At 43.7% G+C, this 16,460-nt stretch overlaps 1 protein-coding gene and 1 long non-coding RNA gene across 3 annotated transcripts in view; one reads left to right on the forward strand and one right to left on the reverse strand.

Annotated features, from left to right (window-relative positions):
- LOC142491535 (uncharacterized) overlaps nt 1-16,460 on the reverse strand; it is a 258,875-nt gene that overhangs the window by 123,143 nt on the left and 119,272 nt on the right. The window lies entirely within an intron of this gene.
- Nucleotides 1-16,460, forward strand: part of BLMH (bleomycin hydrolase) — a 51,261-nt gene that overhangs the window by 30,868 nt on the left and 3,933 nt on the right. For both annotated transcript variants that reach the window (XM_075594213.1, XM_075594214.1), the window contains exons 7-11: nt 1,921-2,076; nt 4,670-4,828; nt 6,033-6,100; nt 7,105-7,222; nt 15,221-15,290. In XM_075594213.1, the coding sequence (XP_075450328.1) occupies nt 1,921-2,076; nt 4,670-4,828; nt 6,033-6,100; nt 7,105-7,222; nt 15,221-15,290 (571 nt within the window). The remainder of the gene's footprint in view (nt 1-1,920; nt 2,077-4,669; nt 4,829-6,032; nt 6,101-7,104; nt 7,223-15,220; nt 15,291-16,460) is intronic.

A 16,460-nucleotide genomic window follows, 5' to 3' on the forward strand; every position in this document is an offset into this window, starting at 1 on the left:
ACTCAATCCCCCCCCACACACACACACACTCAATCCCCCCCCACACACACACACTCAATCCCCCCCCCCCACACACACACACACACACACACACACACACACACACACACACACAAACTCAATCCATACACACACACACAATTTCACCTGGGGGGGCGACATGCTCCGATCCCCCAACCCCCCATGCTGCTGAAAACTGGTGTGGTAAGCAGACAGGAAGAGAAGGAGAGGCTGTCTGTGTGCAGAGAGAAGCCCCGCCCCCTCTGCAAGACACAGACACATAGAAGCAGCAGCACGGAGTTTCTGGCCGCCCCTGCACAGCTCTGCCCGCCCCCAGGTTTCCCTGCATGCAGCCCGCCCCCCCCCCCCAACATAATCTTGCGTCCCCCCCAAGGGGGCACGCCCCACAGTTTGCGCACCGCTGCAGTAGTGTATCCCCACCGTAATGGACTAGGAGCTATGTGCTCCCACATGGAGATACTCTCTGTTTGAAGTATTCTGAATACCTACTATTAGTTGGGTCATCAGGAATCTAGTTCTCTATTCCCACTTGTTGGTAATACTCACCCATATACATTACTGGCCAGATAGGCAATTAATACACAGAAGTGAAGAATATTAACCCTTAATCAACTTAGGCTGTCAATGTACAGCATGAGATTTTGACCCACTGTCATATCTCCCATATGTTTATCAACATAGCCTACAGCAATGTTATTTTGATCATAGTTACATTTATATGCTGTTTATTTATTTTAAATCCCTTTATTTTATATTCGTTGATGTTAATAAAATGTTTTAATACAATTCATACCCATATTGTGATTGAGTGCTCACTCACTAGGTTCCCTTTTCTTCAAGTTTATGACAATGCAGTTTACCTAGAAGAGCACCTCACTCTTACTACCTAGCTGTGCGGGGGCCCCTCTTTTTTGTGTGTAGCTAGTTTTAAACATAAGTAATGGATGGGAAATGAAACAGAATGATTCATTTTGCTTTTCATTTGCTACACAAGTGCGGACGAGGTCACTGGCACGTTTTTCCTTACTAAAACGTGTGTGTGTGTGTCCAGTTTGAGCATAATTATTTTTGTCCCCCGTCTACATAAGTTTTATTTACTATGTGAGGAGAATGTGTTTATTTCTCGCAGAAAGTTACTATATTGTGCATGGAGTCTCTGCAACAATATGACTAGATTTGTAGAATATATATTTAGTGAATGAGAGCCTAGAACAGTGGTTCTCAATTCCATTTCATCCGAGGATGCCGGAGACCTGAAAGCTTTCCCATGGGAAAGCAAATTATATTGGGACGTTAGTGTAGTGCTAGTGAAAAGTGTTTTTGTGTTTTTATGAATAGAAAAATAGGAATGACATTTGTAAACCTAGTTCAGTAATTGTAAATTGGGTTGTTATAAACGTTAAATATTAATAGGAATTCAGTATTTTGATTTGAGTTTCTCACCAGCTTTATTGGACTGTTTTTTGGGTACATTAAAGAGCCTTACTGTTAAGCTCTTGGAGTCTTTGCAATTGCGTCATTTCAACACATTCGCTTAGATCCCATGCCAGATTTTTCAGTGACCTTCTTGATGAAACCCCTCTTTTTTTTTTTTTTTTTCTTCTTTTGTATTCTTAGAATCAAAAGTTAGAATTATTAGACATGGCCGTGGGGCCATCCCAGCCTTATTTCCAACAATAACAATGTGGATGTTTTTAGGTTAAAGAGGATTTATTGTTTTGGAGTTGAATGTCAAAGTTGTGTTTTTAGCATAAAAAATATATTGCCAAATATGTCCATGAAGAATTTTCTTTCCCCCTCGTTGTTTTTGTTTTGCAAACTATATGATAAATTATAGAAAGCTGTTTCAATGCATGCTCTCTGTTTTACATGAGGTTTACTTGACTCTCTCCGTGCCAGGTATTCCGAGTGGTCAGTATCTGCTTGGGGAGCCCACCAGACACTCTAACCTGGGAGTTCCGAGACAAGGAGAAGACCTTTCACAAGATCGGACCTCTGACACCGCAGGAGTTTTACAAGGAACACGTTAAACCCATCTTCAATGTGGAAGACAAGGTAGGCCTGTTCTCTTAAGAGCTTGAGTACACTTTAGAGCAGGCCTGCACAACTTCTAAAGTGAGAAGGGCCGAACTGCTCCAAGGAAAACAGATTCGGGCCGTACGGGTAAAATCATAATCATGCTCATCATAATCCTCATATTTCCCCAGCACCCATCATCATCATATCACCCAAGATATGAGAGTGAAGATGAGGGGCGCTGGGGGAGATATACGATGATGAGAGGCGCTGGGGGAGATATATGATGATGAGAGGTGCTGGGGGAGATATGAGGATTGTCATACCAGATAGGGCTGTATATTGCTTTCCTGGGGCTCAGGACAACAGTTTCCATTGCCCCCCTAGTGTTGGCAGCTTTTGCTAGACTCCCCCTCTCTCACACCCCCATCTCTCCATCTCACTTCACCCTCTCCCCCCCTGCACCTCACTTCACATTCTCCCCCCTTGCATCCACATCACCCTCTCCCCGCCCTGCACCTCACATCACCCATCACCCTCTTCCCCCCCCCCCCCCCCCCTCTGCACCTCACATCACCCACCCGCACCCATCATCTCCCCCTCGCACCCGATCACGGCGGTGGAAGCTGGCCCCAGGAGGTGTTGGCGTTGGCGGCAAAAGGTAAGAAGCGCGGGGGTGGGGAGGAGGGAGGGGGATCGCATCAAACTGCTGGCACTCCTTATGTATCGGCAGAGCGGGTTGGGGATGGGGGGGGGGGGGGCGGCGGCACGTCACAATGCTAGCACTCCTTCCCCACTCACAATTCTGGCACTCCTTCCCATTTGTTTCAGCAGAGCGGGTGTGGGGGGAGCGTGTCCCAATGCGCTCCTTCCCTCCTGTGTCTGCAGAGCCGGCTGAGGGGGGTGGGGGGATAGTCAGGGGGTCATTGCGGGCCGCACAGAGAGTCCAGATGGGCTGCATGCGGGCCGTATGTTGTGCAGGCCTGCTTTAGAGCAACTGTTATCACACTCTTGCGGAATCCCGGTCAGTGATTTTTAATTAAGATCTGCCCTTCCGGATGTGTTTATAACACCGTACCGTAGCTAGATCAAAGTAAAAAAAAAAAAAGGTATTTGCATTTAGGTGCCTTTTAAAAATGAGTTAATGCAACGTTATTAGCGGGCATCCAGTACCCACGTGCGTTGGGTTTCATCTTTTCGAAGGTACAACTTTCTGTATGTTGTCTTGGTAGTGATGGTGTATGAAGCTGCTGAAGGGCATAACCCGTGACTCTGAGAAAATGGAATCATACACAGAACTTTTTCGGCAGATTAGTAACTTCCTTAGTAGCGTGTAGTGCTGCAGCTTCAGAGCAACAAGCTGAAGCCATAAAGGTTCAAAGTCTGATAACTGATCTTCAAGAGGCATTCGTTTGCTTTTGTACTGCTTGGTCATATTGCTGTAAACCTGCACTGTGTCCAGCTCTGCATTGGGTTGAATGCACATATTGAACTACGGGGGGGGGGGAGAAAGAGTGTCCTGCTCTTTTAGTTGAAATGTGTAGCTGTGCATCGAGAAGCAGATGAACAGAATTTCCACCTGACCCTTCCTATTCATTCCGTAAATGGAATCCTAGGCTTCCAATGCGTTCAATAAACTGTTCCTCTGTTATTTCTATCATCCCATTCTCCTCCCCCCCCCCGCCCCAACCTCCTTAGTTCCTTTAAAGCTGAAACTACAAATTCTGCACTGAAAACCACGTGAACGGAGATGGCAGAACAAGAGGGAAAATCCTGACCCCCATACATTCAGCACACCCCTTCCATTTCCACTCTGTTTAATCAGGTCTTCCTGCCTCCCAGATAAAAAAAATAAAAATCCCTTCCACCCAGCCATTTCCCATTCTGCTGTTTTTGTTCGGCAGTCGATCAGGCCAAGCTGTCACTCAGGCTCACAAAGGGCGATGTTTGTCAGGGAGTACTGTATGTTGTACACATTTCAACCGAAACCCAGTTAACTACACGGTGTGTGTCTGTAATGTCACATCCAGTAGCTCTACACTATGAGGACCTCCTGTTTTATACTTCTTTACTAAGTCTGTCTTTGCTTAGCCTGCAGCAAGAAATTAGTTAATGCAAATGTTCCTGGCATATATACACAGTTGTGTGTAAAAAAAATGTTTGTACATATATTTATAGTGTTTGCAGTAATATATTGTACGGGTGCTGAAAGGTGAAGAATTCCTCTATAGCAGGGATGGCCAACTTCAGCCTTACGGGCCACTGACAATTTGGGTTTTAAGGATATACCTGCTTCAACACAGGTGGTGCAGTCTTCTACTGAGCTACTGTGCTGAAGCTGGGATATCAGTAACCTGACCTGTTGGTGGCCCTTGAACTGGAGTTGGCCACCTCTGCTCTCTGGGTTCCCCTTTTTGCTTTCAATGGATTATTCCCATTTTAGCTGTGCAGGGAATAGATTTCCCTCACTGGGACTAGATTATATTAGTGTCATGCTGTTTGTGTTGGGGCATGAAAGGTTTCATATGAGGCTCAGTACATCCATCCCTAACTCTGCATTGTAGTGTTGGATGCAGTGTGAACAGGCCACAAATACAAAAGTACTATGTGGATTGTGTTTTCTTCCTGGCAGATTTGCCTTGTGAATGATCCCCGGCCACAAAACAAGTTTGACAAACTGTACACAGTCCAGTTTCTGGAGAATATGGTGGAAGGCAGAAAAACGATCTACATCAACCAGCCTATTGAAACCTTGAAGAAGCTAGCCGCCTTATCCATTAAAGACGGAGAGGTGGGTACGAGTTGCTTATTTATTCTTATTTAGCTACTTCTCCACACACCAACGAAAATTCTTTCATTCTCTTCCTGCCTTCCTTCCTGCCTTCCTTCCTGCCTTCCTGCCTTCCTTCCTTCCTGCCTGCCTGCCTGCCTGCCTGCCTTCCTGCCTTCCTTCCTTCCTTCCCAAGGTATTTAACTTCATCATACAAAGCTTCGACACTTCCATTTCTACCGTGGCCTCTGGCAATGTATAATTGCAGTTAAATCCCGTTATCCTCCATGCCTTCGTTTATCTATCTGTAATTTAAGTAACAAATAACTTTATTACATTTGTCGTTTTATTGTTAGGTTTCCTCTGAGGTAGAGCAGCCTGGCTGGCAGAAATAAAAAAAACTTGCAATAATAATTCAGAGGCATTCAAAGTATTTGGTAACTGAAGGTCCTAAACATGCATTTGTAATCAATGCAGATATTGTGGGGATGTTTTTATTTTTGATATCTTAACATGTTCTAGCAACACATATTTTCTTTTTCATTCAAATATAACCCGTCCATTCCATAACATCCGTATAGAGGAAAGGACATTTACAACGAAAAAGACATACTGCCAAACACACACATACACTATACAAGGGGAAGAAGGGTGGGAAGGAAAGGTGTTGGGGGGGGGGTAAAAGCACACTGTTTCATGGCAGAATAAATTTAACTTTCTTTAAAAAATATGAGGTGCCCTGATTTCTCTCACATTGGACATACTCTGGATTGCTTGCAGGTTTTTTTTGTACCAGGAGCACCAGTAACTGTTTGTTTACCTTAATACTTGGGATGTGCAGCATATACCTCTACTTTTCAATAGCTTTATATAGTGCCATCATGTACGTAGCGCTTTACAGCAGTAACCTAGTTAAATAACACAATAGAAATAAGCGCTTCAGACATAAGTTACATTAGGAAAAAGATTCCCTGCCCTGAAGAGCTTGCAATTCAAGTATGTAGCTTCCTTTGCAGCTATGACAGTGTTAATACCTGCTGTGCAGGAGATGCATCACTCTAGGGCCGCCTTGCACAAAACTAGCTTCTTGGAAGCTCCTATACACAGCACAAAAACATGCACATCCAAAGATATGCAGAACACAACTTGGCACTAGATAGGAGCATTGTGTTTCATTATTTTTTAGGCAGTACTTAATATTGTCTTCTGACGTTACTTTGCACAGGCGGTGTGGTTTGGCTGTGATGTCGGTAAACATTTCCATGGCAAACTGGGCATCAACGACATGAACATGTAAGTGGGAAGCAGGTCCTGCGTTTGGTACATGTTGGCGTACAAGAAAACCGTGTTAACGCAAAAGCTGGGTTTGCTGAAATGTTACAATATTATTCTTTTGGCAAGAGCCTGTTGGAGATGGAAGTAAAAGCGATATTTTACCAAGACGTACATTTTCACTACATTGCTGGACTGTTGTCGGTGAAGGGTTTTTAGCAACAAAGTTAGAGGAAGAGACTTCCAGTTATCTGTATTTATATAGTTACCCCTTGTGTATAATCTGTTTGGAAATCCCAGATTCTTTTGATCCATTTAATTTGTGTTTTTTTTAATTGAAATGGTGCTGCCTATTGTAAAGCGATATAAATGCATTCACTGGCGCTGCAGATCGGGTAACATTTGCTGCCCACTTCCTCTGCAGTTGTGTACATCCAGTAATTAGTTTCAACATGAAAGAAGTTGAAACTGCCAAAAGAAATAGAGGGCAGAAGAAAGGCAAACAAAAATAAAGGACCATTAAAGAGAAGCCGGAAGCCCACCAGAGTGCAAGGACCTATGGAAATTACATTTCCTGTATCCGCTGCAATCCCACACGCCAGACAATGTTGGAGTGCAAAGGGTGCAGAGAATTCTGCGCACAGCTGCTGCTCTATACAATAATTTGTGAATAAGCCCCATTTATGTCATCGGCGCAACTTGTGATAAGTTTTTCTGCAGTCCTGGAAATAGCAATGTGTTCAAATGCGTTTCAATGTGACAGTAAGTGATGTTAGAATAGGGGTGGCCTAGTTCAGGGGAGGCCAAGTCTTTGACTGAGCCACCTATGCTGAAGCGTGAATATCCTGAAAAACCTGACCTGTTGGTTGCCCTTGAGGACCGGCTTGGCCTCCCACCACAACTGGTTTTAAAGCATTCCCAAATAGTTTTTCTTTTTTTCTGTTAGTATTTTTTTTCATCCTCTCAGGCTTGCATTTGATTCTGCCTTTCTCACTTGTATTCACCTGCTCATTGCTTATTTGCAGCTTTGACCACGAGCTGGTGTTTGGCTTGTCCATCAAAAACATGAACAAAGGAGAGCGGCTCATTTTTGGCGACTCGCTGATGACGCACGCAATGGCCCTCACTGCCGTCACCGACAAGGTAAGATGGGAGCTTGGTGCCCGCTGGTGTGTGCAGATCGATTTTGTTTTCCTGCTTTCGGTTTACACTGTTTCAGAATTGCTTTGCCAACACTGCTGGCTGTTGAACAGCGTTTATGCACGGGAGGCTCCGTCCTGTGCCCCTGGTTGGCATGTTCCAATCTTCATGTGTCTCACAGATTTAGCAGTCGGATACATTTACTACTTATGCGCTTCCAAGCGTGACGGACATGACTACAAGCTGCTGCTGTTTCACTTCCAGAACGCTGTTTGGTCTCCATCTTATTTCTCACAAGTCACTGCAGCACTGTTCTTTCTGTTTTACATGTAGTATAGAGCATATATGGCAGCCGGGAACCATTTTCACTGGTTATTTACACTGACACTACAAGGGGTCCCATTCCAGGTCAATACTGCAATAGTTTTTGAAAGCTGCTGCTGCACTGTAACCTCTTTGCCCCTGTTATTAAAGACTAAATAGCATTATTCAAATCGGTCACACCTCCCTATAATAGTCTACACTCAACTCTAGGTAACCTTGCTGTCCTTTACTCGACAACCGTTGTGAGGCTTTCTAAGTAACTACTAGACAGAGGTGGGTGGGTTGCTGTGTTGGTCTTTTCTTCCATGTAGTAAAAAAACAAAGGCGGGAGGAGTAGGTACTATGATGCCTTTTATTGGACCAACATATGATCTGTGTTGCAAGCTTTCCAACCGCCCAGGGTTGGTTATCGGGTATGGCAGAAATACTGAAGCGCCTCCGTTTCTGTACATGAGAGGTTTGAAAGCTTGCTGCTTTTGAAAGTCATGTCTGTGGGAAGCCTTGCAGTCTGTCTTCTGAGACTCCTGTGCTACTTCAGTGTAGGCACTTATTGAAATGTCCAAAGAAGTACTGATATTTTATTCCCACTGTGTGTGGGTGTAAAACAGGCAAGCATTTGTTTTTAAAATGTTGGTTCTCACAAAACTGGATTTTTAAGGAATCAACATACAGTAATTCACAATGCAGCGCACCAATAAAAACATCGACATTTTACTAGTACACTTGTCAGGAGTCAATCAGAGAGAGGAATTTCATGAAGTGCCAAGACCAAAATAATAATTTGGTGTGCAAATCACACAAGCGGGAGTTTTGGATGAGAACAGTGGGAACGGTAAGGACATTATAAAAATACAATGTTTGTATACAGCAGTGTGCAAATCAGTGCATCCCCCTTATTGCGCAGCTTCTATTGGTACCATGCGTAAAAGGTGCAGTCCCTCTTAATGATTTCGCACAAATTCCCTGTAGTTTACCTTCTCGCCTAGATTCAATTGTAAAATTCCCCAATAGTTTTCTACTTTGATTAAATATGTATTAGAAACTTTTCTGTGTTCTACCATTTTTAGATGTTCTAAAACACATCTTCTAATTGTTTTCTTTCACAACCACACTAATTGTGCTGCGTAGTTTTCCAGGTAACATAGGCCATCACTCTCCCTCGATAGAATGGAATATATTCTATATGCCATTTCCACTTGTACTTTTCAGACCAAATATTGCTAAGCTTATTGAAAACATTAAAAATAATGGCGTAAGTGCAGGATAAAATGGTTGAGTGTATTTTTAGGGTGTTTTTTGCCCTCTTTTATTAAAAAAAATAATAATTTGGAACCATGCTTACTAGGCACTGGTTCCCATACAGCCCATTCACAAGAAAGTGTTGTAACATGATTTATGGTTTAAGAATGCCTATTAAACCTGGCCCTTAGCCTCAGTTTCCTTTTGTGGTGCTACATTCATAATTTATCATTTAAAATAAATATTTTATTTTAAACACAATGGAGGGAAGCGGTGTTTAAATGAAAGAAAAAATGTAATCTGTGCAATAGATTGTATCAATCTAATCCAGCATTACTGGGCTCCTGCGTGTTATTTTGTTAATCTGTTCTGGGTTTACAAAGCCGAATTTACCACCCTTTCTGTGCTGGATTTACACGTCCTTTTTGACTAATTTCAGTTCAGAATTTGTTGTGTTCCAAGGAGCAAAGTGAAATTTTAAATTTTTTCCAGATGGAGCATTGAAGGAAGCACATTGCAATGATTTTGAAATGCGAGTCTTTTATTGGTATTTCTAGACACTAACCGTATCTAATATAATGGTTTCCAGGGAAGACCAGGTATTTTATAACTGTTAGCAGATGATATTGAAGAATGGCCTTGTTGTTTTTTTTTTTTTTTTGAGACTCAGCCTTAGCTGTTCAAGTCATTTCCTTCATAACAGGGCAAGAAAAGTGATGTGAATTCATCCAGCTATTCTACATACAGTCTGGAGGTTATTTGGACTGGGGCGCTCCCTAAATTTTGTGGCTTAAAAAGTTGTTGTAACGCCTTACTCTGTTAAAAATGTAAAATGTAAAATATAAAATATGGTTTTGTGTTTGTGGTGCAAAAGGGTGTGTAGAAAAACATATACTGGCCCTTTTAGTTGATTTTGTGGTTGCTGCTTGACCTTGGAGAAGGGAATCCCGTGTCCTTCTCAGCGTGGCAGTAGTGGTGTGAAGATGGTCAGCGCGAACCTCGTGGACCTCACGAATATAGTGGATCCGGATGAAGTATCAAGACAAGAATGGAAGAATAAAACACGATATTAGTGTATCATGTCCACATAGGGGGATAGGGGGAAAGGGGAGGGGGGGAGTGGGAAAGGGGAGTTGGGGGGTGGGGTAGGAGTGAACGGTGGTGGGATGGATGGTGGGTTCCCACTAACTAATCACAGAATACATAGAATATATGGATCCAATGACTCACACGGGCTTGTGTGGTGTCTCTCCCTCAACGCTGACTGGAGTGGGTAAATACAGACTCATATACTGGAGTCTCAAATATACATTAAACTCACACGGCCTGATGTGAGTCCTTGCCCTCAGAGGGTAATGTCCTGTATGGATGGTGTCCTGTTGTTTCAGCAGAGTTGTCCCCCGATGGGTGTGGTGTGTGAGTGTCTCCTCTCCCCGTATCCCAAATGACCAAAAAAGAAGTGTGCAAACCAAAATGAATTAAAGGTCTTTAATGGGTTAACAGTGAAGATATGTGCATACACTATGCATACATGTTGTGGTGCTTAAAAAGTATAAAACAATATATGACACAATAACACAATGAACTAGACAGTAGGTGATGCACTGAAGCAAACACAAAAAAGGACTCTCACACTAAACAAATATACAAATTCACTTGCCCAGCATCATCCGCTCAGAGCACTCCTGCACGATCTCCTCCTCCGTTTTTTGCTCCAACTGGCGCGTCCGGCATCGGAACCGGAAAGGGGGATCTGTACCGGATGTCCTGCAGTGTGCTGGGTCCCTCTGTCAATGAGCTCCGGCAGGGAACTACGCGTTTCGCAATAAGCTTCGTCAGATTCCCGGTTCCGCTGCCGGACGCGCCAGTTGGAGCAAAAAACACTTCTTTTTTGGTCATTTGGGATACGGGGAGAGGAGACACTCACACACCACACCCATCGGGGGACAACTCTGCTGAAACAACAGGACACCATCCATACAGGACATTACCCTCTGAGGGCAAGGACTCACATCAGGCCGTGTGAGTTTAATGTATATTTGAGACTCCAGTATATGAGTCTGTATTTACCCACTCCAGTCAGCGTTGAGGGAGAGACACCACACAAGCCCGTGTGATTCACTGGATCCATATATTCTATGTATTCTGTGATTAGTTAGTGGGAACCCACCATCCATCCCACCACCGTTCACTCCTACCCCACCCCCCAACTCCCCTTTCCCACTCCCCCCCTCCCCTTTCCCCCTATCCCCCTATGTGGACATGATACACTAATATCGTGTTTTATTCTTCCATTCTTGTCTTGATACTTCATCCGGATCCACTATATTCGTGAGGTCCACGAGGTTCGCGCTGACCATCTTCATTCTACATACAGTGGCCATATCTGCCTCTGCTTTTCCTTCTGCCTTATTACCACTTGTCGCACCCACTTACAAGATCCCTCTCTCCCCCTCCCAGTGTCATTGTCAAAGGGCCACAATAAAAATAAAAAAAAATCTAATTACCTGTGTGACTCCCCCTCTGGAATTACTATTGCCAGTTAAGGCCCCTAAAGGGTTAACTGCCTGGGTTGTTGCAAAGTGCCATGCCGTTTCCTATATTTGTAGCAAAGTGGCTCAGCAGAGGCGTAGCCACACCCACATTCTAGAAGATGTTTAGTCTGCCACCTGGGTCAGAAGGACTAAGCAACATCCAAACCCCTCCCCCTGTATCCAGGGAGATGGTGACATCAGAAGGGTATAAATAGAGCTGTAGAAGGTTCTAGGCCAGGTTCCTGGGGGACAGCGGAGCCTCATTTTACATAACGTCTGTCTTATAACGTGCAGCTGTGGGTGAGCATGGTCACTTTTTTATTATTTTTCAGTAAGGGAAAAGTGTCCCTTATTAAAAAAGGGCCACTTAAAATGAAGGGTTAGGAGCATCCTACCCTCCCTAAAGAGGATGTGTGTGACACTCATACACAGGGGATTCCTCAAAGGGCACCAGTGTGTCACACACGGTATGTGACTACAGACTAGCCCAAACCGCTCACTGGCAAGCCAAAGTAGGGACTAGCATGGATATGCATAGGATGATAGGAAGACAGGATCATTGATAGAAGGTGCTCCCCAGCATAGTCCTGATAGGCTGCTGAAAAGTCTCGGATCACTAGCAAGGGATTGCTGTTTATCCACCAAAGGTGTGAGTAAGGTGACAAGCCATGTGCCTCCTTGGGATGCTGCCTGAGCTTCTAGGGATGAAGAATGTATGACTCCATTAAATAAAGAAAACTTGTTTGTCTAAAAGTTCCTGGCGCCCTTTGTTACAATTGACACTTACTCCAGCCTGCACGGATGCCAATGCCCTGAGAAGGTAAACACCTGCACCTATTCACACTAACTTGACGTAACACTCCTTTGGGCCGGGCCAGGAGGGGCTACACCTGTATACACTGACGCAGAGCATAACCTGACGGCGCCATACACTGACAAAGGGTATATATAACCTGACGGCGTACAATTGGTAGGGGGGATGGGGAGAGGGGGGACATAGGCTCTTTGGGTGGGGACATTGGAGGAAGGGGGGTTATGGGGGCAGTTGGGGTGACGGAGGAAAAGGGAAGGCAGTGGGGTGATTTGCAGCACTGGCTGGGACTTTTGTGGCACTCAGGGCAGGGGCTTTTGTGGGGCCTCTTGTCCGGCGCACACATTTCCTCAGACAACGCAGTGTGGCGCCATGATGTCATGGCAACGCGGCGCCATGTGACGGCAAGTAAGAGATGCAACCTGTCAAGGTAAATGGTTACAAAGGCCCAACTCTCCCCTGGCAAACAGTTTAATTGTTGTGGGGCTCGGTGCAAAGGCACCAATGGCACCGCCATCAAGCCGGCCCTGGGGGATTGTCCCTACCTTGTACTCCAGTTTCCACCGCTAGCACCATGCTGAGCTCTCAGCAGGCAGGGTTTCTGTAACTCTGCTGCTTGAGCCCCCAGGGAGTAACTGGTCCATAGGAGCTTAGGAGAGGAGCTGGTAAAGGGGCACTCTGGCTTCTCTACTTCCATCTCTTTTATTCCTCTGCACTGTGCAGTCAGAGCCCCGGAGCACTAGGGTTTTTTTTCTTTTCAGGGTAAGTATTTGAAGGGCTACGGGTTGGCCACCCCTGGGCTAGACAATGCTCCATCCTGATGCATACTCTACCCAAACAATGAGCAGCCACTTTATCTTTTGTTTCAACACTGCCTCTAAATTGTAAGCTCTCACGAGCAGGGCCCTCATTACCTTCTGCTTCTGTTTGTGCTGCTGCCCTTACTTGTATCTCATTCAGTTTATATAATTGATGTCACACTGTACCGTGCTACGGAATATGTTGGCACTTTATAAATAAAGAATAATTATAACAATCTGCACACCGGGCCCAGTTATTTGCCAGATTCCGTTGCAATCGGAGACCTGAAGGCTTGCCGTTCTGAACATCTGTTAGCCAACAACTGGGCAGTGTGTAGTTTATATTAAAACAATTCCTCTAACGGAGCAAACATCTTCAATATACAGTCCCCTTTCCAAAGTCGTCTTTACGTTTTAAACGTTTCAAATGCTTTTGTCAAAACATAAGCTGGTCTGTTATTTCCAAACCCCGCAAAATGATCTAACTCAAAACATATGTTGAGTTACCTTTTTTTATGAAGTAATTTTTAAAAGATGTAAATGCTTTACAGGCCCCTGGTAACAAAAGGATTTACCAATTATATATTCCGTTCCGTTATTTGTTAAATGAAGTGTTATATTGCTGCACTGTTCACTCCTGAGCGATCTCTTTTTCTCTATTATATACTGTATGGCTTTAGCCTTTCTTTAGACAAACTGCCGAGACGGCTGAAAAATTGTGCCCTTTTATACTCGCACACTTGTATATTTCTGCTGTTGTTTGTCCTGCATAACTGTTCCCTTTCCTCAAACGCCCAATTATACGGTCATTGTTCTGGGAACCATTCCGCATCTAAGCTGCTCTTGTACCTAAACCTCAACCCCCACTTATTCCCCTTAGAGAGCCGTCTCTGGCATGCATGCCGGCTGCTTAGTCTCTGCTTATTGTGAAAGAAGAAAGTCAGCCCTAAAACCTTATTATAAAATACTGACCTAATGAGTCTGTTGTGTTGCCAAGACCCTGGGAGGGTGGTTTATTAAAATTAAATAACTCTTAGTTTGACTTATTTTTTTGTTCCCTTCCCCCTAATAGTTTCAGAGTTGTTTCTTCTTTTTTTTTCTTTTTTTGTGTGTGTTTTGCTGTGGTTCTTATCTAGATTAAATAAAAGAAAAATGGAGTGGAACCCCAGCATGGAAAGTCCATTTGGAATGTGTTGTGTGATTAGAGCCGGTTTAGGATTGTGCGATTCCAAGCCACAGCTGCATTTTGCAATGTTAAAAACTAGTAATACCAAAGGCAAGGCATTAGCAGCTGCAGCAATATAAAGCGAACAAGTCCTATTGCTCACATGTGCATCCCTTTATTGGGGGCCTTGCTTGGGTCTGTTTTCTAGATGCAGACCATTCTTTTAGAAAACTTTCTCACAATTTTGACTGTTAATTGTAGATTGTAGAGCACTCTTTAACTCTAGTAAATAAGCATTAAAGATTAAAAAAAAAAGGAAGATATATCGTGGTAGTCGCCAGTGTACCAAACTCAATATAGCAGCAGGCATATTTGAAATATGCCTGCTATCTTTGGAGTTTGGTACACTGGTGACTACCACGATATATTTTCCTCCTTTTTTTTATTGAAGATTTTTACGTTTTGAGTTGTAATGCAGCAAATTGAAAAGTCGGGAAACGCTTCATATTTACAGGCTTTCAGGTTTTATCAGCGTTCAGCCTGCATTTGAGTTTATCAATTAAACTGCGATATATAAATGTTTACATAGGGCACAATGTTGTAAATAGCAGTGTTCAGACATGAGGGTTCTGACATAGTATGTTGCTATACAACAGATGACAGAGAAGCCCAATGCTACATCCATAGAATGTTGCTAGTCTACAGTATACAGACAATATTGGGCCTGAAATCCCACATACAGTACCACTCCATTTCAAATGGACGCGTGACTTTAACTGTGCCATTCACATGCTGAGCGTTTAGGAATATGCGTTAACAGGGTGACTGACACTTGTCTGATATGGCTTCAAATCTAATATTTTACAATATTTCATAGCCATTCATAGCTTGAAACCTTACCAATGTACATATTTCAAAAGGTTGATTGTTTCAATGTAGAAATTTTAAAATTGCACTGGTGCCTTTTAGATCAGAAAAAGTAGCAGTATTTTTATTCTGCTAGGGCCTTGTTTCCTAAATTGCAGAATATTGTTGAAAGCAGTGTGTGCAAAGTGTTTTCCACTGAATTAATTGTGTAAGTACAGTACTTTTTTTTAAAATAAAAATGTCCTCCCCTTTCACACCCAGGATGATCAGGAAGGAACATATGAGAAATGGCGAGTAGAAAACTCCTGGGGAGACGATCGTGGAAATAAAGGTAGAACTGGGATGAGATGGGTTTGCTGCTGTTGGGGGCAGGCTGGAGTGCTATTGAATCACTTAAATGGGCAATCCTCTTCCATCTTGGTCCAAAGTTTACTGATGGCAGTGACACATTTACTGGGTGATGAGTGAAGACAACACTTGATTTACCAAACCCACACCAATTCAGAGGCCCCAGAGAAATGCAATTTGTATCTTTCCATAATGTGCATTATTTCCTTTCTTCAATGTTGCACAACCATCAAAAGCAGTAGTTTGCCATATTAGAAAAACTACTCTTGAACTTATCATTACCACTTGTCCTGTGTAGTACTGCATTTTCAAATCGATCAGTGACCATTATTCCAACATAACTTGCAATACGTGGCTGCTGCTTTAAAATGTGCTGAGTTCATTATGTAAACAATGCTTCTTATAGTACATGAGTGTCAACTCCACTCTGCTACTTCCAGTTATCCAGAAGTTACCTCTATTGCTCCTGCACCTCATTTGTCTCATTGGGGGAATATAGAAAGTTCAGTGATTTAACAATGAGAACTGGAGACTACTTCCTAAAAAAATGGTGTTTGGGGGGGGGGGGGGGGCAGGGGGGGAATGCAGTCAACACTCTCCTAAAATCCCCGTTCACCTGGAAATGGAAGGCTATCGCCCTCCGGAACACGTAATTCAGACACAGACCATTTTTCACTGGACCCTGCCCATCGTTTATCGTGAGATGACATGGCTGCGGAAACACCCAATAGGAAGCTGCTATCTCTGTTTTCTTTCCTTACGAGCACTGGCAAAAGTAAATATCTCGTTTAAGCTGAAGTCTGCAGAGCTTAGAGTGCTGCGGTTCAGCTCTGGAGGAGTCTCTGCTTCCAACGAGGGAAAAACATAATTTGGGCATCGAAGCAGAGCTTAAAGACCAGGATTTTGGAGTGTGTTCCAGTGTTTACCATGTTGGTGTAACACTGAGTTATTCTGAGGATGGCCTGCAGGGGAGCAGCAGGGCATTATTGAGGTGCAGTGAGTACACTTCAGTTAATGCAGACTTCCAACAAAGGTCATTGGGGATTTATTGCTGGAAGAGAAGCAGGACGCAATGCACTCCACACACTCTTGATATAGTACAGATAGTTTCCCCTCCTAACCCATATCCTCTTGGATGACAAATACATACTTG

This window comes from Ascaphus truei, chromosome 3, assembly GCF_040206685.1.
Source record: "Ascaphus truei isolate aAscTru1 chromosome 3, aAscTru1.hap1, whole genome shotgun sequence".
Taxonomy (NCBI): domain Eukaryota; kingdom Metazoa; phylum Chordata; class Amphibia; order Anura; family Ascaphidae; genus Ascaphus; species Ascaphus truei.